Source organism: Crotalus tigris, unplaced genomic scaffold (genome assembly GCF_016545835.1).
Source record: "Crotalus tigris isolate CLP2741 ecotype Arizona unplaced genomic scaffold, ASM1654583v1 scf7180000018306.2785112, whole genome shotgun sequence".
NCBI classification, from domain to species: domain Eukaryota; kingdom Metazoa; phylum Chordata; class Lepidosauria; order Squamata; family Viperidae; genus Crotalus; species Crotalus tigris.
In genome coordinates, this window is record NW_024096934.1 from 1,460,425 (window position 1) to 1,482,806 (window position 22,382).

Below are 22,382 nucleotides of genomic sequence, written 5' to 3' on the forward strand. Positions count from 1 at the left end.
TCAGAAGATCTTGGCTACTGCCTGATGACTGTCCTTGTTTCGCAGGGTGTAAATAATGGAGTTGAGCAGACTTGTAGAAGACTGCAATTTGTTTATCACGATCAGGAGATGACTCAGTCTTAGGAACCATGTACATCCAGATGGAAGGGCCATAAATAAAGCCACAAGGAGATGGGAGCCACATGTTGAGAAAGCCTTGCACCACCCAACTCATGATCTCATTTGTGAAACAGAATGAAGAATAAACCCATAGGATGGCAATACAACAGAAAAGGGAATCAGAAGGAGAAATACTCCCATTCCAAAAACAGCGGCCTTAACAATTATGGTATCACCACATGCCAGTTTCAACACCATTGGCAACTCACATATGAAGTGACTGATCTGATTGGGGCCACAATAGTTTTGGCAAACAAAACAAACAATAGACCAAAGGAACTGCTATCCAGCATGCAGAAGTGAACTGCAACTGATAGCGCTTGCCAATAAGAACAGGGTAAAGTAAGGGATGGCAGATGGCCAAGTAGCGGTCATAGGCCATGATCGCCAACAGGAGAATCTCAACAGAAATTGTGACCATGGCAATGTTCATCTGAGTCATGCAGAAGGTTAAAGAAATGGCTCCATCTCCAGTCAGAAGCTGAATCAACATGAGAGGCATGGTGCTGGTAACATAGCAGATATCTACTCCTGCAAGCTGGAAAAGAAAATTATACATGGGTGTGTGGAATTTTACATAAATCCACCGCAACCCGATGATCAGTAGGTTTCCCAAAACTGTAAGCAAGTAGATGATCAGAATGACCCCAAAGAGGAGAAACTGATTTTTTTTTCTGGCTGGTGGGTCAGGTCATTAAACACTGTTGCCCTCTTTTTCTGATCATAGTCACAATATTGTTCCTCAAAAACATCATAATCTTTGAAAGAACAGTACATGGTTTGTTTCACGGAATAGCAAAGTAAGATTCATTTATTATTGGACAGAAGAACATTGTTGTTTTTTGTTTGTCGCCTATCTGTTTTACTTCAATGTGATGCAAGAGATATTTGGTACATCATGTAACTTGGATGACCTCGATGAACAACCGGACACAGCAATTGCAAAAGTAGGATTCCTTCTGCTCCGAAACTACCATAGATTTCAACAAAGATAACTAAAAATTCAAACCTGTTTTGCAATCTCTGACAGGTTAGCCTGGTAACTTATAAGCCTATGCTAGGAGATGGCAATGCCAAATCATTATTATCAGGAAAATGTCCTCAGTTTGTTCATATAGTCACCAACAGTTAATGACAAAGTTGTTCAGTTAATAAATTTCACTTTCTTTTCAAGACACAAGTTTTTTTACTTATCTTAATTCATTTTACTAGTCAGGCTGCCAAGATTCGGTTAAGGCAGTGGTTCTCAACCTTTTTAATGCCGTAACCCCCAACTGGTCGTAAGTCAAGGACTAAACCGGTTGTAAGTCGGGGACTAAACCGGTCATAAGTCAAGGACTTTCCCTGCCTGGGAGCGCCGCACATGCGTGGTGCCGCCCCCTGCACCAGCCGAGGTGTAGCTGGCAAGCGGCAGAGACGGAGCAAGCCGACCACTGGCTGGGCCACCAGCTGGCCCAGCCCAAGGGAGGTAAGGCACCCTCCAGAAAAGGGGAAAAAAATGGCGGACAGCCTTGCTTGGCGACCCCCGTGAAATGGTCGATCGACCCCAAATGGGGTTGCGACCCATAGGTTGAGAACCGCTGGGTTAAGGCATCAGATCTGATTTGTTTTTTACTTCTTCAAGATTACTAAGCTTTTTTTTTTTAGCAGGAGGAGTTAGGGAGTCTCTCTTAAGAGGACCTACACAAACTCCCCCAAAAGTTACCGTATTTTCCAGTATATAAGACAACTCGGCGTATAAGACGACCCCTGACTTCGGAGATGATTTGCATACTTTAGAAAGTCATTTTATACGCCGGAAAATACTGCATATTAATTATTATTTTTATAAGATTCTCTTGACTGGAATTCCACAACTATCCATTCATGAATGCTTAAAGCATCTAAAATCTCCTGGTAGAATAATGACACATCGGAAGAATAAAAATGCATCAAAATTAAGTATAGGTTAAGGGGAAGATTTAAATATTCCCATAATCTATAATTATAGAAATAAACAGACTGTGCACATTTTCATTGGGAATACATCAGCTTTGTTTCCCTTCCAAATCTCCATTGAAGGGAGATGGTTAGGGGATCATGACTCTGATGAAATTGTTCCTGCTCCTGGTGGTCCCTTCCTACAGATTATTCAAGCTTGTGGCAGTAGCATACCAAGGGGACAAGGGTGTGTGTGTGACCTGGGCACAGAAAATCAGTGCCAAAGACATTAAGAGGCTAGTGACAAGGGTGGAGTTGGTTCTTTGCTGCTTGCACACCAATCAGCTCAGTGCTGGTTGGTGATGGTTTAGCAATGATGCCTTCAAATCTGTTTTAACTCCTGGTGACAATCCCCTGGAGCAGCGGTTCTCAACCTGTGGGTCGCAACCCCATTTGGGGTCGAACGACCATTTCACACGGGTTGCCAAACAACGCAGTCCGCCATTTTTTTTTCACTTTTCCTTAACTGTGCTACTCCCTTTTATTCTCCCTTGAATAGAGTCCAATTCTATTGGCTTTCAAAAGCCAATAGGAATTGTCCAGGCTGTCTCTGCCCTGCTGAGCCTGCCAAAAGTCCCATTCTGCAAACGGTGCTGCACCAGTTGAGTAGTCCTCGACTTACGACCGGTTGAGTAGTCCTCGACTTACAACCGGTTGGGGGTCGCGGCATTAAAAAGGTTGAGAACCACTGTCTTGGAGGTTTTTTTTGGCAGCATTTTCCAAAAGTGGCTTCCCACTTTCTAGGGCTAAAAGAGAGTGACTGGTCCATGGATCACACAGCTGGCTTTGTGGCTAAAGCTGGACTAGAATTCACAGTCTCCTGGTTTCTAATCCAATATTTTCACTCCTATACTAAACTGCCATAAAAGAGTGGGAGATATTAAAAGAATTAGCCATCTTGGATGACTAATATGCTAAGTACACCACTGACTTCAAGCTCCTTATCTTGACTTCTTGGGTGTCCTGGGAATTTAATCAAGGAAAAAAGTATTATCAGAATGTATCAGCAGAGGTCAACGCAATGCAAAGTCAGTGTGTTTTTGTGCCAACACAGCTTTCCCTAATAGTGATTTGTCTTCCTGGGCTGACAATTTAAAATAACTGTATTTTTGACATTTCATTTAATGTGAATTGACATTCTGATAAATAATTATAACTTAGTGGACTCACACTTAATTTTCACTCTTGCCCTGTTGATTTTAAGGATCCTGTGTGGATGTCAGCAACTGTGCCTTCCTGCAGGGATCTTTAATTCATAGCCCATGAATTTCACAGAACCCTCCAAGTTATTTTCTGTGGCACCAGCAATAATTGTAAACACTGAGGATGGTGATTATCAAGATTAATGTGTACTACTGTAGGCTGTGGAAAGGGGTTTGGGAAGATAAATGGCCCAGATACAGCAAATATCTTGACCTGTCCTTGTGAGTCTCCAGCAGCAACTGAGTCTAGTTGCTAGACTCTAGTTGTTCAGACTCTGTAAAGAGTGCAGAGAAAAGCAATAAAAATGATTAAGGGCTAGAGACTAAAACATATGAAGAACAGTTGCTGGAAATGAGTATGTCTAATCTAATGAAAAGATGGATTAGGGGAGACATGATAGTAGTGTTCCAATATTTGTGGGGTTCTTACAAAGACAAGGGGGTCGAACTATTTTCCAAAGGACCAAAAGGCCAAAAGACGAGAAACAATGGATGAAAACTAACCAAGGAGAGAAGCCATCTAGAACTAAGGAGACATTTCTTAAAGGTGAAAGCAATCAACCAATGGAATAACTTGCCTTCAGAAGTTGTGAATGCTCTCACTGAATGCTCTCACTGGAGGCTGAAATGGTATAGGGTCTCCTGCTTGAGCAGGGGGTTGGACTATAAGACCTTCAGGATCCCTTCCAACTCTATTATTCTATATTCTTTTTTTTTTTGAAAATACATTTTATCGGTTTTTTAGTTCTTAAGGCAAAGTGCTCAGGACATACCGTGGTGTTGGGGTAATCAAACATTCAAAAATATAACCATATATAAATAACTCAACTCAATACAATCAATGTACCCTCTCTATTTCCCTTAAATAGCATAATACATTTAAGATGTTCCATTTCTAATTGATATTTCTATAACTGCTAAACCTGTTTTATAATTGTAAGTTTACAATTACCATAATCAAATTTAACTTTAAATCAACAAGTTATCAATTCAGGTATCCCTTCCAAATATATTCTAATTTTTAATCTCTCACATCCCTCATTTTATCACAAGTCTCATTTATTTCTTCTTCCACTACATAATACATATTCTAATTAAAATAAAATATTAATCTACCCTATACATATATAATCCATCTGTCAATTAATCTCTTTAAGGTAACAAAATAATTGTGGTGGTCTCCCATGGAGAATGAGACACGCAGACAGGTATCTCGGGATGAGAGCCCAGAGCTGACTCCAGCACCGTCTTTTATTGTTACTAAGGTTTTTACATCACACAGCATAATCAAAAGACGTATATAGGGGTGGTTACAATGTATCAAATAACAGATACTCTCCAGATGCAAGGCTACTGCAGGTGTTCTTATCAGAGTCTGTCCAAAAGGCTGATGAATGTATCCTGTGTCTGAAACAGTTATCTCAGGCCCTTGTGGGAGATGTCCATGGGCAGATGCAATTAATCCCACATCTCCTCCTTTTCTGTTTTTTCTTTAATGTTACTCACTTCCAGTTCCAGAAGGGATCTTGATTCACTGATTAAGGCTTCCTTCCTAGTGGAGGGCGTAACATTTTTGCACATTTGCAGGAGGGAGGGAATACATTGAATGCAACAACATAGCAATACAAATAATATCAAAATGGTTACTATAATAGAAATCAAAGATTGTAGCCAGGATCCATCCGGTAGCCAGGACCAAAGGGCACCCCAGATATCCACGGTGCCTGATCCATCACTGCGTAAGGGATTATTCTGGAGCATAGATTCCATTTTCTTTGCTGTAGCAGAAATATTAGGTTGAAAATCATTTATATACATACAACAATGAGAATGAATTAAAGCACACACACCGCCTTTTGCTGCTAAAATAATATCTAAAGCATACCGATTTTGCAAAACTACTTCCCTTATTTCCCCCATTTCTTGATTAATCATTTTAATGCTGTTAATTGTTTCATTAAACATATGAACAGTCCAATTGTTAAGCAAATGAAGGTCTCTATAGTTCATGGCAACTCCTAGATTGGGTAGAATCCTTCTGCTGATTTGAGTCTCTAAACTACCACCCAATGTTAGGGGTGGATCCGAGGAACCAGTATCACGTTTGTTCCGCAGGCGTCCATCAGGGAGATGAGGCAAAGCATATACAGCAGGAGTCAAAAGGCCCAGTGTACAGGTGCCTTTCCAATCCTTAGGCACCTGGCGATAGGCTCTACGGCCACATAGTAGCCACATATCGGGTAACTCATAATAACCCTGGTGAGACTCATTAGCAAATGTTATTATGGATTCCATGTCAAGGCAAGCCATGTAGGTACTGATGTTTGTCCATTGATTGCTTTGATAAGTGTCATTTACCTTAGTAAGGTTGCTTTTGATGGATTTACATTTCTTTGCTGAATTCCATATAATAACTTGTTGACAATTACTATAAGTTCCCAAATAAATGGCAGTACGGAATAGTCCTGTGCTATAAAAACAAAATCTGGCAGGTTCCATTATACGAGCGCCCACAGCATATGTCATATTCAATGTCTCTGTAGTTATGCTCCACTGCTGCTTCCATCCTGTTTCATTGAACGGGATGGCATGGAAAATAAGGCCACCACGACTGTCACCAGGAATTTGCATGCAGATCCAACAGTTTGTGACGTTAAGTGTAAGAGCAGTGCGCCTGGCATCCCGTACAAAAGCATTAAAAGCCCACAGTCCCTGATCCTCATATGCCTGGCTGAGGTGGTGTACGTTGAGCCATATAAGGACGAACACAACGAGCTGGAGTCCAAATGATCTCGCCATGGTCGTCTATTGCAGCATAGCCTCGACCCCAAGTAATGAGGGAGGCAGGCCCTTTCCAGGTGGGATCAGGCAAACGTCGATAGTATACCTGGGGGCGTGAAGAATCTGTGGGAGAAGCAGAAAAATGCCTGCTTGCGGCAGTTGAGCCAGGGGTGCCAGAAACATTCAAAAAGTTTAAGGTAAAAAGTACAAGATTAAGAGTGTTTTGTATCCCAGGCAAGCCGGGGGTATTTTCCCCTTTCTTTTTTGCATGCATGTCTAGAGCCCTTTTTATGGTCTGATTGGCTCGTTCCACGATCGCTTGACCAGTGGAGTTATATGGAATGCCAAATTTATGAATAATAGACCAGCGAGAGCAAAACTGCGCAAAGGAGGTGCTGGTATAAGCAGGAGAGTTATCAGTCTTAATTTCTTTTGGATTGCCCAGGGTAGAAAAAGTACGAATACAATGATTAATAACATGTTTAGCAGACTCACCCCTTTGAGGGGTGGCCATAATAAAACCTGAATAGGTGTCAATGGAAACATGCAAATATTTCCAAGGGGCAAATGGTAAATATTGCATAACATCCATTTGCCAAAGTTGACAGCTCTGCGTCCCTCTTGGGTTGACCCCTTGAGGAACAGAGTGTGCTTGGAGGCTGCAGGTGGGACATTGTTGTATGATAGCCGCAGCCTCCGTAGCTGTTAAAGAAAATTGTTTCATTAAAGCCTTCTTATTTTGATGAAAATATGAATGGCTGTCCCATGGAGTTATGGGAGATAAAACAAGGACGGAAACGTCCTGGTGAGTGGAGGCGGCCGAAGCGGCAGCATCCGCCTTGGCATTGCCTTCGGAGATAATACCAGGGAAAGGTTGGTGACTTCTAATATGAGCAGGAAAAAAACAAGTAGAGCGGGAATGAAGAAGGGATTGGAGTGTGAGAAATAGACTGAGGAGAGAGTCATCCAGTGAGGGTGACACATATGAATCAGATAAAGAGGTGAGAACTTTATATACATAAAGACTATCTAAAATAAGATTAAAAGGTTCAGAAGAAAAAGTTTGTAAGGCCAATATTGTAGCAGCAAGTTCAGCACGCTGAGCAGAAGTTTGAGGAGGAGTAATTTTTGTGTGCCATTGTTCACCCTCCTTCCATACACATGAACCATAAGTCTTGCTGCCATCAACATACAGGGTGACAGCGTTAGGAATGGGAGAGGAGGAAATGGGAGAATGCAGAGAAATTGAAACATTATTAAGGAGTTGGAAGCGAGGGTCAAAGGGAATATGACAGGAAACAGATCCTGCCCAGTCAGCAAGAGAAAGTTGCAATACATTTGAAGAGTATAATTGAAGCAAGTGCCTTGGGGTTGATTCCCCTTTTGGATTGCAGCTGCAAGAGTGTCCATTTGAAAAGCATTGGTTCCCACAATGAGACAGGTTTTAAGAAAATCTGCTAAGGTGGCCGTGGGACTGGAAACAATTGGTTTAAGAATGGACTGACAGTCTGCATTTGCATATTCATAAGCCAATTTTATGAGGATTTCATTTGCTGCATCTCTGTTTGAAATTTGATGCTCAATGGCAACTTGCAGGCAATTTACAAAGTCTGTATAGAATTCAGTTGCAGTCTGGCGAATGGCAGAAAAAGATTGAATCGGGGTGCCAGACTCATCAACACGAGCCATGGCAGAAAAAACACAAGCATTAATGATAGGAAATGCAAAGGGAGTAAAAGTTTGAGCTTGAGCATTGAGGGTAGTAAAATTGCCTTCTCCAAAGAGTTGTTCTGCTGTGTATTGTGAACCTGGGTGATTAGCTCTCTTTTGTGCCTCTCTTTTATATTCAGATTCAAAGACTACGTATTGTGTTCCATTAAGAAGCATGCGGAACAGATCTTTCCAATCTTGAGGCAACATTCGATATGCACTAGCAATTGAATGTATTAGTCATCTAGTATAGGGACTGGTTATGCCATAATCTTTTGTAGCCTTTTTCAATTCTCTGATCATAGCCAGAGGAAGTGTTTCCCAATTAACAATTAAGCCTGTAGCCGTCTGTTGGTAAGTAACAGGGAACAACTCTGTCTCGGATAGTTCAGAAACGCTTAAATCACCATTGTTTAAAGCCTTTTGAAATGCACCACGGATGATTCCAGGCTGGGAGAGAGGAGGCAACGTGGCAGGAACAGGAGAGGCTATTTGCTGTTTATCAGGATCCATAGAATTTGCAGTGGCAGAGGGAGGGTTAAAACCTGCTCCAGGGAGTAAGGGAGTGGCCAACATAACAGACGGATTTTTATACGGTGGAGGATCTAATAAAGGCTGATGAGGCGAGTCAGCATAGGTTTGAATCAGGGTATAGGCAATTTTCCAAAGGCACAAAATCTCTACAGGGGCTCTTGGAGACTGGTGGAGAACAGTACCAATTTTCCTCCATGTATCTACTTTTAAAGATCCAGACTCCGGATAGGATGAGCAGTTAGCCCATATATAAGCAAGCAATTTAACAGCCTCAGATTTAGAAAGGTGACGGGTTAATTTCTGTTCCTGATCAGTAAGATATTTTTTCCTGCCAAGTAGCCTCAGCTCTTCCACATGCTGCTTTTGAGCGTGAGACATTCCACCCCCCATACTTACGAAGAGGAGTCAGTTGCCAGCAACTTCGTCGGGTGCACCAAGCCTATTCCAGGCGATAAGTAAAGGGTTGGCAGGGACGTATCCTTCAGTGGATCACGTCGGGGTCACCAGATGTGGTGGTCTCCCATGGAAAATGAGACACGCAGACAGGTATCTCGGGATGAGAGCCCAGAGCTGACTCCAGCACCCTCTTTTATTGTTACTAAGGTTTTTACATCACACAGCATAATCAAAAGACGTATATAGGGGTGGTTACAATGTATCAAATAACAGACACTCTCCAGATGCAAGGCTACTGCAGGTGTTCTTATCAGAGTCTGTCCAAAAGGCTGATGAATGTATCCTGTGTCTGAAACAGTTATCTCAGGCCCTTGTGGGAGATGTCCATGGGCAGATGCAATTAATCCCACAAATAATATTAAGCCTTAAATCGTTTCAGTTCATTAAACAAAATTCAAATTTCATCCAATTCATTATCATGCCTTATCACATCTATATTATCATACAAAAACATCATCTTACTGATTTAAAACACTCAATTAATTATTGAAACAATCCAAATCTAAAAAGCCACCATTTTTTCCATTCCAATACATAATTTTCATCAAAATAAACCTATTATTCCACAAATTACATTCTTAATCTATTTTAAGATATCTGTTCTAATAATCACCCCCTATTTTTTTTCTTATTTCTAACTCTGAATCTTAATCCTTAAAACAATCCATAAGTCAACAGTGCCTTTTAATCGATTACACATAATTTTAAATTTCTCTTTTCAGTCTTATTCTGGCCTTCTTTCTATGCCAGACAGGTTTCCATAACCAAGAATAGGTCAGTGATGGAGAATCTTTTAGAGACTGAGTGTCCAAACTGCAACCCAAAATCCACTTATGCATCATCGGGTGCCAGGTGGGTGTGGCCCATTGGCTGGGTGTGGCCAATTTGGGGTGTGTGGCCCATTGGGTGGACATGGCTGTGGTGGTAACGGCAGACTGGGTGGGACTAAAAAGTTCAATCAATCAATTCCAACTTTGCAAGATCTTTTTTTTCCAGTGAGAAGTTGAAATTAACTGATTGACTGAACTTTTTTTTTTTTTTTGCACATGGCAGTGGAGGCTTAGAGCAAAAAGGTTTTATAAAACCCAGCTGAAGACCTAGGGCTGGGGCGACGGCGCGCGTATCCACAGAGAGGGCTCTGAGTGCCACCTCTGGCACCCGTGCCATAGGTTCAACACCACTAGAATAGGTTAATTTTGAAGTTGAGGTTCAACATAACAAGACATACTAATGAAGCAGATGATGAGCAGTGTGCTAATGAGAAGAGTTTCTCTCCTCTCTTTTTCTCTGGCTTGATAAAGTTTTAGTAATCAGTAAAATAATGAAATATACAGATTTTTCCATGGAGATTGGGTCGATCCCTTTGAGTTCTTGTTACAAGAGCATTGTCGAATTCTTGGTTGTTATTTCAGCAGCTTGGCTCCCAATGGATTAATTCAGCAAAATACAAGCAAAAGGGATTTTTGAACTTCCCAACAATAATAATTATTTTTAAAAACAAAACATGACTATTTCTTAGAATCAATTTGTAATTGATAAGGCAGAGGCTGAAATTATGTAGTATGGGTAAATTGTGATAGATTACAACCAGAAATTGATAAAATGTATTATTTTTATTGCTCTGAGATCAAGTATTTTTTATCAGGGATTAACCAGCAAACTGATCTAGCAGTGTCCTTGTAATATATACTTTGATTCTTTCATTAAACAAGCAAGATATAGATCTTCTAAAACAAAGTTTCCCAGCCTTTCCCAGCTGGCGGCCAGGAGGGGGAAGGGGGGAGGGGGGATGGTTTCATGGGACAGGCAGGCACATGCATGTGCACAAGTACCTGTTGCTTATGCAAGTAAAGCCGAGAGCATCCATGATGCTCATGTGAGCGAGGCCTGCAACAGTCTGGTGACTGGGCCTGTGATGTTCACGTGAGTGGGGCCACAAGCCCCAATACCTGCACCAGTGGGGCCCCGAGTGCTTGCGATGTTCATGCGAGTGAGGGCCCAAGCATCCACAATGTCATGAGTGGAGCTGTCCATATATGAGCACACACACCAGCCAGCCACTCACATGGCCCAGGTATAAATAGGCCACAGACTGCTAGTGGGTCATGGCCCACAGGTTGGAGACCCCTGTTGTAAAGGGTGCGGGGTGGCTTAGCAGTTAAAAACTCTGAGCTTATCATCTGGAGAGCTGACAACACAGGTTCTGGACCCAAGCACTGCAAAAACAGAGTGATCTCCAATTCCTTGCCCCAGGTCTTTCCAACCTAGCCATTCAAAAGCATGCAAATGAGAGATGTCTATGGCAAGGTTTTTCAACCAGTGGTATGGGTACCACCTGTGGTACATTGGCACCTGGCAGGTGGTATGCAACCATCCTAGAAAAGTGGTAACCGGTGGGGAATGAGCTGAACCGGTGGCAGCACCGCACAAGCCTGAGCGAGAGATGGCTGGAGCTGCAGGGCTGTCAGGGCTCAGTGGAAGCGCCAGGATCAACGCTTCTTCGGGGCTATCAGGGCTCAGTGGAAGCACCAGGATCAGCGCCAGGCTCCAGCTGGAGTTTGACGCTGATCCTGGCACTTCTGCTGAGCCCCAAAGAGCCGATCAGCTGGAATGTTGCAGCATCTCCAGGGTCTTGTGATTTACACTCAGATGTTTGGCAACTGATTCATATTTATGACGGTCACACCGTCCCAGGGTCATGTGAAGTGACCAAAACCTGCTGCAACCACCCAGCAGACGGGAGGAATAAAAACCAAACACCCCCACCCCACCCCCACTGCCAATCCTCAACAGAAATGCTCACAACAATGAAAACCTTGGACAGGAGGAAGAGCGCCGCCAGGTGGGCAGGCAGGTGTCTTCCTCAGTTGTGGCTTGGGGGGCACTTTTTCAGTGCCATTGTAACTTCGAACAGTCACTAAGCGAACTGTTGTAAGTCGAGGACTACCTGTACTTCATCACTTTTTTCCTTTTTTTTTTTTTTTTTTGGTCATCAGGTTTTTGACACCTGGTTAGGCAACTGGTGGTACTCGGCTGTTGCCATATCCTAAAAGTGGTACAATGGGTGAAAAGGCTGAAAAGCCCTGGTCTATGGAGATTCTCAGTCATCCAGGTCATAGTTATCCCAAGGATGCTTTTTCACAAGGCAACTGGACTTTATTTTTCTTCGAAGACGTTTCACTTCTCATCCAAGAAGCTTCTTCAGCTCTCATGCAAATGAGTGTAGATAAAGAGGTGCCAGTCTGGTGGGAAGCTAACAGCATTCCTTGCCCCTCAGCATATAGTCATGCTGGCCACATAATCACAGAAGTGTATTTGGACAATGCTGGCTTCCTCAGCTAAGAAACGGAGATAAGCCTCATCCCCTAGAGCAGTGGTTCTCAACCTTTCTAATGCCGCGACCCCATAATTCAGTTCCCCATGTTGTGGTGACCCCCAACCACTTATACATCACTGGGTGCCAGGGGCGTGGCCAAAGAAAAGGGGAAAAAAATGGCGGACAGCCTTGTTTGGCGACCCCCATGAAATGGTCGTTCGACCCCAAATGGGGTCCCGACCCACAGGTTGAGAACCACTGCCCTAGAGTCAGACACAACTGGACAAAGGAAAATCTTTACCTTAAACTTTATAGTAAATATCTTCTAAAAAGTAAAATACCTTCTAAGTATTTTATATACAGGAAGTCCTTGCCAAAGGACCACAACTGCACTTACTGTCTGTTGCTGTCTTCTCAATTTTGACTTTGTATGCATTTGTCCTTAAGGCTTGGTCTTGTGCAGCCAGAATTAGTCCCTCGGTCTCTTTCTTCAATTTTCCTGCTCTTAGCCATTGCCAGGTCTTGTTGTTATCTGCTTTCCCAGCTTTTTTTTTTTTAATGTATTGGCCATGTAGTGCTTTGTCTTCCCATGCTTTTATTCTGTTCTTCATTTGGTCTTTCTTGTAGGCCAGTTTGGTCTCTCCAATAGTCAGTAAGCCTTCCTGGTATACTAATTTCAGTGCATCTTCATCATAGTTCTTCAGATATTCTTCCAAAGCCATTTTTTCTTCTTCAACCATCTGATGTACTTGTAGCATTCCATGCCCACCTATTTGCCTTGGTAGATAAAGTCTGTCAATGTCACTGTGTGGATTATTATTATTATTATTATTATTATTATTATTATCCAAATTAAATGAAGTCAATGAATAAATCTGACTGATGAACAGGTCTGTTTGCAAGTCACCCATGTAGGAGCTCAATCTGTTAGTCTACTCAGCACACACTTTATGGGCTTGTTGTGTGGTATTTTGGCAAATGTTGTTTTTTGTTTTTGTGAAATCAAAACATATGTATATAGAACATTTCCACATTCTGCAAAGTAAGTTCCTTGAATGAGGTAAAATTTATCTGCAAATTCTGTTGTGACTGAATGACTGAAGGAGAAGGAAAATTGTACATGTACGACAGCAGAGGATAGTCTCAGATCATTATCCAAATCAGTAAGCAAATGAAGACATCCATGCATACAAACACACAATCAAGTGTTCTTACTGAGAACTAAAGCATCTCAGCTTGATCCTTAATAGTTTAGAGAGTCCTCTATCATGACCCAGCACAGATAATGGCATCAAGCTTGGTTGCTCTCATAAATATTCATGTGTTAAGCAAGATCAGTTAAATCTCCGTTCCTGAAATATCTCTGCAAAAGAAACCTGAAAAGCAGAACATTCCCTAACATTGGAACAGCTTGCCTCCAGAAATCATGGACACTGAAGATTTTTAAGAAGAGGCTAGATAGTCACTTGTCTGAGATGGTATAGGTTCTCCTGCTTGAGCAGGGGGCTGGACTAGAAGACCTCCAAGGTCCCTTCCAGGTCTATTGTATTCCCTGAGAAATCCAATGCCCTAAAGTCATCCGAGGTGGAAAAAGGGTTAATATACATAAATTACAAAATAAAGCAAGTGGGAGGTTCTGACTTTTTTCACTTCCTCTTTCGCTTCCCTGGCATAATGAAACTACCAGCTGCTGTGTAGACAGCAAAACTCACAGCAGAAATTCCAAGGGAAAAGTTTTGGGGAAGAGGGGAAGGAAATCAGGCAGGAAAGGAGAAGAGACTTGGGAACTGAAGTGTCTTGGAGTCTCAACCCCCGTTTAGAGCTTCGTTACTGAAAGAAATCAAAGGAACAAGATCTTGGAAAGAGGTAAAGCAGGAATCTTGAAACGTCCCTATTCAAGATCTTCCATCCAGTCAGACATGGATGTTGGATGTTACCTGAAACGGATGGGATTCCAAGGTGTCTCTACCTGCCCTTCTTTGGAGACCCTCAAGTACCTCCACCGTTCCCACCTCTTCTCAGTACCCTTTGAGAGCCTCAGCATCCATTGCAAAGAGCCCATCAGCCTGGAATTGCCTCGTCTGTATGAGAAGATTGTTCAAAACCACCGGGGTGGTTTTTGTTGTGAGCTGAATGGACTTTTCCAGTGGTTGCTGCAAGTGTTGGGATTCCACACCAAAATTATAGCTGCACGTGTTTGGAACCGCTTCACGCAGTGCTACGGTCCTCCGTTGGACCACTTGATAATTTTGGTAGACTTGGATGGGCAGCAGTTTCTGTGTGATGTTGGGTTTGGAGAAGGTTTCCTGGAACCATTAGAGATGAAGCCCGAGGTGGAACAAGTTCAAGAAGCAGGCATATTTTGGTTGAGTCTGGAAGGAGCTACCTGGGTCCTGGAACGTCGGGAAATTTCTGGAGAGAGGGGGAGATTCCTCTATAAATTCACCCTAGAGGAGAAGAAACTAGAAGACTTTTCTGACATGTGTCTTTACCACCAGACTTCACCTTGTTCTATCTTCACCTGCAAATCCTTTTGTTCTTTGCACAAAGCCGGTGGTGGACGTCTGACCTACCTGGGCCAGCGCCTAATTTTCACCATGGGAAGGGAACGTACGGAAACCTTCTTGCAGAACTCTGATATCCCAACCGTTCTCTTTGATAAATTTGGGGTCAACCTGAAGAACTTTGAACCAAAGGATGAAAAAATCCTGCCACCTCCTCAACAAGATTCATTAGTGGGAGAAGCGAACAATGATCTCTTTTAGATTGTAATGAAATATAGAATTGGGCAGGCTGATCGATTAAGGATTTATTGCCACCTCTTCAACAAGATTAATTAGTGGAGAAAGCAAAGGGGGATCACTTTTAGATTGTAATGAAATATGGAAATATGGAATTGGGCAGGTTGATCATGTTAAAGATCATGTCAAAGATCATGCTTGTGATTCTGTAAAGGGTTAAGAAACACTTCAACTGATTTAAGTTTGGATATCCTACTGATTAGCATTTTAGTGTTGTGGCAATTGCAGTATCATCATTTAGATCAGTGGTTCTCAACCTTTTTAATGCCGCGACCCCCAACCGGTCGTAAGTCAAGGACTACTCAACAGGTGCAGCACTGTTTGCAGAATGGGACTTTTGGTGGGCTCAGCAGGGCAGAGACAGCCTGGACAATTCCTATTGGCTTTTGAAAGCCAATAGAATTAGACTCTATTCAAGAGAGTCTATTCTATTGGCTTTCAAAAGCCAATAGAATGAAAGGCAGTAGCACAGCTAAGGAAAAGGGGGAAAAATGGCGGACTGTGTTGTTTGGCGACCCCCGTGAAATGGTTGTTCAACCCCAAATGGGGTCCCGACCCACAGGTTGAAAACCACTGATTTAGATTTATAAGGAACCCTGAACATGATTTTGCCTGTACTTGTGCACTTATCAATGACTGCTACATAAAAGATGAATCCAGATGCATTGGTAGTCGATCAGTCTATGCTTTTGTTCAGCTTTAAAAGAACCTAGGTGAGTTTGATTACAAACTCCATCTTCCCCAGAAGTATGACTAAGATATTATCTAGTTTTTTAGGGCAATTAAGGTTATTCACAGTGGTGATCCATCCTAGGAAATTCCTGTGGTCTTTGTCAAATACAAGCTAAAATACTAGCTTCCCATTGTGACTTTCTCAAAAAGAATTTCCACACTAAAAAAACACTTTAAGAAAGTGGATCCGATCCTATCCTATCCTATCCTATCCTATCCTATCCTATGATATGCTATCCTATCCTACTTCTGCCAAATTTAGACTCACTGCAGTTGACAACAACACATATAGACTGGTCTCAATTCTTGCTTAGTTACCTTTGCTTTGTGCATCCTTATTTGGCAGAAGGGATGTGGTCAAATTAAATAAAACCTCAATTACTACAACAAAAAAGAAAGAAAGAAATACCCTTTCTTTCTCCTACATCTGAACAGGATGTTATTAATACAATATGCCCTACAACTACATTAACAGAAAAGAAAAGTACATATTGTATATTTCATTTTGTTTGCTTTCTACGATTGGAAGAGAGAGAAAAAAGTTGCTTTTCTACCTATGCAGTAGAAGGGTTCATGTACATAAATGAACTATACTTGAAAAGGAGTCTATAATATCATCACTGTAGAGTAGACTTTATCTGAGTTTTCCAGATAGGATAACTTCCAAATTGAATGGACTTCCAGAATTCTCCAGCCAGCAAGATCATCCTGGAGTATTGTAGCAATTGGGGTCAAGACTTTAGGAAATTGCTCAGATTGCCAGAACTTATTTTAGACGATTCCTGCTAGAGCATTGGTTCTCAACCTTTCTAATGCCGTGACCCCATAATACAGTTCCCCATGTTGTGGTGACCCCCAACCACTTATACATCACCGGGTGCCAGGGGCCTGGCCAAAGAAAAGGGGGAAAAAATGGCGGACAGCCTTGTTTGGCAACCCCCGTGAAATGGTCATTCGACCCCAAATGGGGTCCCGACCCACAGGTTGAGAACCACTGTGCTAGAGAGACCAGTGATATTTGTAGGATACGACCCATCCACGCACAAATATGCCCTCCAGTACAAGGCCAGGGCATCAGAAATATAATTAGAGTAACAGAGTTGGAAGGGACCTTGTAGTCATCTAGTCCAACCCCCTGCCCAAGCAGGAGTTCCTAAACCATTTCTGACAGGTGGCAGTACAGTCTCTTCTTGAAAGTTTCCAGTGATGAAGCCCCCACAACATCTGAAGACAGTCTGTTCCACTGGTTGATTGTTCTCTGTCAGAAAATTTCTCCTTATTTCCAGGTTGAATCTCTCCTTTATCAGTTTCCATTTGTTATGCCTTGTCTGGCCTTCAGGTGCTTTGGAAAATAGGCTGACCCCATCCTCTCTGTGACATCCCCTCAGATATTGGAACACTGCTATCCTGTCTCCCCCCCCCCTCCTTCTCTTCACTAGATTAGCCATTTGCAAAGGGTATAAGCTCTAACCTTTTCTTCATTTCCTGGATTTCTATTGACAAATAGTTTTGCTAAGAGAGGAAAAGGAAAGCGTTGGATAGCACAACCATTGCATCGGAAGTGTCGGTGATTTTTGCAGGGTTAATGCAAACGAAAGGGGGAGTTGCAATGATCCCGCATTCAGGTCGAAGAGGTGATGTGTTGCAGCGCAGTTCCAAAATATTGGATGTCAGCGTGCAATTCCTTATCCGGAATAATCTCGGCAAGAAATACGCAAGGCGGTTTGATCCAACTCTTCTCCCAAATTTCCGGGAGGGGAAAAAAAAGGGGTGGAGGAAGAAGACGCCAAAAAGGATTTGGAAACGGGGGGGGGCGGGGGAACTTCATGCAAATAACTCTGCAGACCTGCACACAAGTGTATGTGTGTGTATGTAAGGCCACAAAATCAGCATCTTCGTGCATTTACACGGATCGGTTCGCAAGTGCGTGGGTGCGTGCATGCAAGACTTCAAAATCTTTCGTTTTGTGAAATAGCTACGCAGATCCACTCACAAACGTGCGTGTGTGTGTGAGAGAGAGAGTGAGAGAGAGATGCTTCAAAATATTCATATAAACAGCTACGCAGACCTACGCGTGTCGGGGGAGGGGTCTCTCCGTCCTTCCTTGCAAACCAAGGCGGCTTCCAAATCTTCGCGCAAAGAGCTACGCTGACAGGGGTGCGGTGTTTCCAGTCGCCCATTCGTACTTGCAAACCAAAAGGTCTCATCCAAGACCCAAATCCCAACCTGGGCGCAATCTTCCCAGCACGCCACCCATAAACGACCCCCCCCCCCGCAGTCCAGCCAAAAGGAGTGGAAAGGGGCCGGCCCCACTAACCGAGGCCAATTGCCACAGTTCCCTCCCGCATCTACCTACTTACCTACCTACCTACCTACCTAACCTAATCTGTTTATCTACCTACCTACCTAACCCACCTTACTTACCTAACCTACCTAACCTTACCTACCTACCCTAATCTATTAACCTACCTAACCTTATTTACCTGCCCTAATCTATTAACCTACCTAACCTTACCTACCTACCTAACCTTACCTACCTACCCTAATCTATTAACCTACCTAACCTTACCTACCTACCTAACCTTACCTACCTACCCTAATCTATTAACCTACCTAACCTTATTTACCTGCCCTAATCTATTAACCTACCTAACCTTACCTACCTACCTAACCTTACCTACCTACCCTAATCTATTAACCTACCTAACCTTACCTACCTACCCTAATCTATTAACCTACCTCACCTTACTTACCTACCCTAATTAACCTACTTAACCTTATCTACCTACCTAACCTAACTAACCTAACCTTACCTAATCTTACCTTCCTACCCTAATCTATTTACCCCTACCCTTCCTCCCTCCCCTGCTTGACCCGAGGTCGGACACCACGCGCGCCGCCAGCGCCGCCCGGGAACCCGCAGATGGGTTTTAAGGCTGCAGCACTGGCCAGCCACGCTTCCCTCTTCCGCCCGCCCACCTCGCCCCGCAACCTCCCCGCGCCCGCCCGGTCTTCTCTTCCTCCTGCTGGGAAAGGAGGGGCCGAGCGCGGGTGGCGCGCATGCCCGCCTGAACCCGGAAGCCGTCACGGTCCCCCTTTTCGCCCTGCGTCCCTCTCCGACTTGGCGCCGCCGTCGAGCAGGTAAGGGTCGGACGGGTCGCCTCCACAGCTTTCTCCTCCCACCCTACCCCATTCGACCCGCAGCCTCCGGGCCTGCGTTTCGGCCCCGCCGTTCCCCTTCCTGCTAGCGGGGCCGAATTAGGGCTTCTCCCAGGGCTGGTACAGGGAAACCGCTGCGGATTAGCGGGCTGGGGTTTTTTTGTTTTTTTTTTTGCATTTAACAACAACAAAATGGCAATTTGGCTTCAGTGGGCGAGCTTCCCGTATCTCAGGGGTTTCCAGTCTTGGTCACTTTTAAGACTTGTGGATTTCGACTCCCAGAATTCCCCAGCCAGCATGGGGAATTCTGGGAGTTGAAGTCCACAAGTCTTAAAAGTGGCCAAGACTGGAAACCCCTGCCCTATTGGATAGGCCTCTCTCAAGTCCTCCCTAAATGTTCTCAGGTTCTCACCTGATTTTGTGACCAGGAGTTGGCCCAGGAAGAGTGTTGCCCTAATTCGGTGTGGGGAGGAAGGGGTAAGGGAGAGAAAAAAAAATTAATTCCCTGCCTGAAAAGGGAATGGAGGAGAGCTGAGTTTGGAATGGGCCCATGCTGAGAACTTGTTTTTCTTGATTTGGAAAAAAAACATAATAAACCTTTGTGAGAATTAATTTAAGTAGCTTTTAAGTAGCTTCCTGTCAGTTGCTGTCTGGATTACGATAGATAGATAGATAGATAGATAGATAGATAGATAGATAGATAGATAGATAGATAGATAGATAGATAGATAGATAGATAGATAGATAGACAGACAGACAGACAGACAGACAGACAGACAGACAGACAGACAGAGTGAATGTGTATACAAACATCTACAGATACACATAACTATAGATACACATATAGACACATAAACAAATACACATAAACTTCCATTATGTGCGTATGTATATGCAGAATGTTCATACACCAAATAAAACACTGCTAATTAAATAGTTTATTGATTACTGATCAAATTGAGGATAATGTATAATTGTGGCATTTTTTAGATGTGTGGTCTTCAACTCCCGGAATTCACCTGTCAGTCAGTACTTTGATTTCCAGACAAGGTTTTGTACTTTAGTGTTTGGGCCCAGGGAGCTAATTAATTATGGTTTCTGTGTGTGCCTCTCCAATTGAACTCAGTCATGGCTGTGAGCCTCAACTAGCATGGCCTGTTATGAGGGCTGCAAGAAATTAGAGTGTAACAGTCTCAGGAATACCGTACAAATGTCTGAAACAGGGTTTTTCATTAAACTATCATTGCTAATCCACAGTCTCCTCCATGGCTTCCATCGTTCCCCAGACAGCTTCCCCAGGCTCAGAGGTCTTTGTCACTCGCCAGGGCGCTTTCGTGGTCCGCTCAGATTTGGGTTATTTCCTTCAAACACTTGACTTCTGCTCAGGACAAGATCTCAAAATAAAGCCCCTCCACCCTGCCTGCCGTGGAAAGGACCACTATGTGGGAGACCCCAGCAGTTCAACCATCTATCTTCTCCATGGGGACTCCTTCTGCCAAGTGACAGATCTGAACTCTGAACCCCCCTCGGATGTCTTCCCCTTGCACCCCAGCTGCCGTGGAGCAGACCAGTATGCATTCTGCGAGGGATATTTTTTCATCTTCTTCCTGTCGCGAGGGGTGGTCCTTTGTGTGGCTGATCTGGCCACTGGGGCTTTGATTAAGGAGATCCACTTGGAACCCACCCTTCTCAATGGGCTATACTATTTCGGCGCAGATGCTGAACATCTGGCTTGCTTCAGGATGGACGAGGAGCAACGGCTTTGCGGCACCTGTTTTGCCACCACCACAGGACACAAGGAGTCCTTTGCGATCCACCCAGACGTGGTCTCATTCCTCCCAGGTGGACTGTCCCTCATCTACGGAGCTGCCTTTGGTCAGTGGCAGTGCCTCAAACTCCTCTCCAACGCAACTGACCTGCCCATGCCCAGCAGCTATGCAATATCCCGCAAGGTTGGCTATTCTCAGTTGGAACTTGGGCTAAAAGCTCACGTCGACGAATCAGTGAGTCCAGAGTCCCTTACAGTCTCCCTTCTCCAGCGCCAGTTTGCCCTCCCTGCAGTTTATGGAGGGCTGGGACTTCAGACCGAGCAAGAAGAATGGGAAGAAGCAGCGGAGGAAGAAGAACCTCTCCGGGTGATCCTACAGCCCAGGCAAAAGCTTTACTGGTGGCATTACTGTCTGGGGTTGGGTAAGACACCCGTCTTGTATTGCCGGTCACTGAAAATCACCCGCAATCCTTCACCCCCTACAAACATACCTTTGCCACCAGCTGAGGGTTGAAGTCGGACTTCAGGACGGAAGCTTTTCACAAGGCTAGGAAGAAGTAAATAAATGCATATATTTATGTACTTCCTCTTCTTGTGTCTTTCAGTGGCAAGTTGCAGGTAATCTTCACTGAGTGACCCCTTGTTTGGTGACTGAAGTTGTGAAGGTGCTGAACAAAGGGGATTTACAACAGGTCCTTGTGTGGTTGCAGCCACTGCAGCATTCCTGAGGTCATGCACAGAATGATTCTCAATTTACAACAGTTCACTTAGTGACCATTCAAAGTTACAACAGCACTTAATGACCGTTGTAGCAACCCCCTGGTCACGTGATCACAATTCATACACTTAGCAACTGACTCATGGTAGTTGCAGTGTCTCGTGGTCATGTGATCACCTTATGTGCCCTCCTGACATGAAATGGTCATTACATCAAAAGTAGCACAGGAGACAGCTGTCTCATGGTGGAACCATCTGAATGGGAGAACATTCCAGCTTTGGGGGGGGGCGGGGGGGAACGCAATCGCTTTGTATCAAGAGAAACTATCTTAGATGTTTGCCGATAGCTCTTTGGGTTTGTTCCTATGGAATGGGACAACTCCACACGGCCAACTCACTACAGCCAACTTTGTTCCCTTCGTCCGGTTAGATCCCACAGGCTGGGCCTCCTTCAGGTCCCGTCGGTCAAGCAATGCTATTTGGCGGGGCCCTGGGGGAGGGCTTTCTCTGTGATGGTGCCCACGTCTTGGAACCAGCTCCCCCCGGAGATTAGGACCGCTCCCACCCTGTTGGTTTTCCGCAAGCTGCTTAAGACCTGGCTTTTCTGGCAGGCCTGGGGTTTATAAAATCTGACCCCTGGATGAATGTTACTGTATTGTTTGTCTTGTTAAGTTATATTGTGTTCTTATTGTTAGCCGCCCAGAGTCCTGTGGGAGTGGGGCGATCTATAAATTTTAATAAATAAAATAAAAAATAAAATAAACTTGCTGTGGGACAATTCACCGCGGGACAATTCAACAATTTGATTATTTAAAATAATTTTTAAAAATTGTTTCGATTTTTGTCATTCACATTTCATGTTGCATCCTTTCTTTAATGATTCTATTCTACCATTTCATCAGTATTAGTGTAACCTTTCTTTCGCAGTGAGTTGTCCTACAGCAGGATGGCCGCGGCAAGTCCTAAACCCTTGTTCATAGAATCTAAAAAGCGCAGAATCCTGTGATCAGCATGCTTATGAATTGTGGGACATCAAAAACGCTTGGGTGGTCATGAGGGGTTTTGTG

The 22,382-nt window shown here is 43.7% G+C and overlaps 2 protein-coding genes across 2 annotated transcripts; both read left to right on the plus strand.

The window, feature by feature from the left end:
- The first annotated feature begins 13,797 nt into the window (after positions 1-13,797).
- LOC120310989 (arylamine N-acetyltransferase 2-like) lies at positions 13,798-14,957 on the plus strand. Its single transcript, XM_039350035.1, has one exon. It carries the CDS (start codon positions 14,058-14,060, stop codon positions 14,901-14,903), a length of 846 nt encoding a protein of 281 aa, XP_039205969.1. The 5' UTR covers positions 13,798-14,057; the 3' UTR covers positions 14,904-14,957.
- A 3,700-nt stretch (positions 14,958-18,657) lies between these two features.
- Positions 18,658-21,180, plus strand: LOC120310990. Its single transcript, XM_039350036.1, has 2 exons — positions 18,658-18,812; positions 20,088-21,180. Exon 2 carries the CDS (start codon positions 20,096-20,098, stop codon positions 21,110-21,112), a length of 1,017 nt encoding a protein of 338 aa, XP_039205970.1. The 5' UTR covers positions 18,658-18,812; positions 20,088-20,095; the 3' UTR covers positions 21,113-21,180.
- Positions 21,181-22,382: the final 1,202 nt, after the last annotated feature.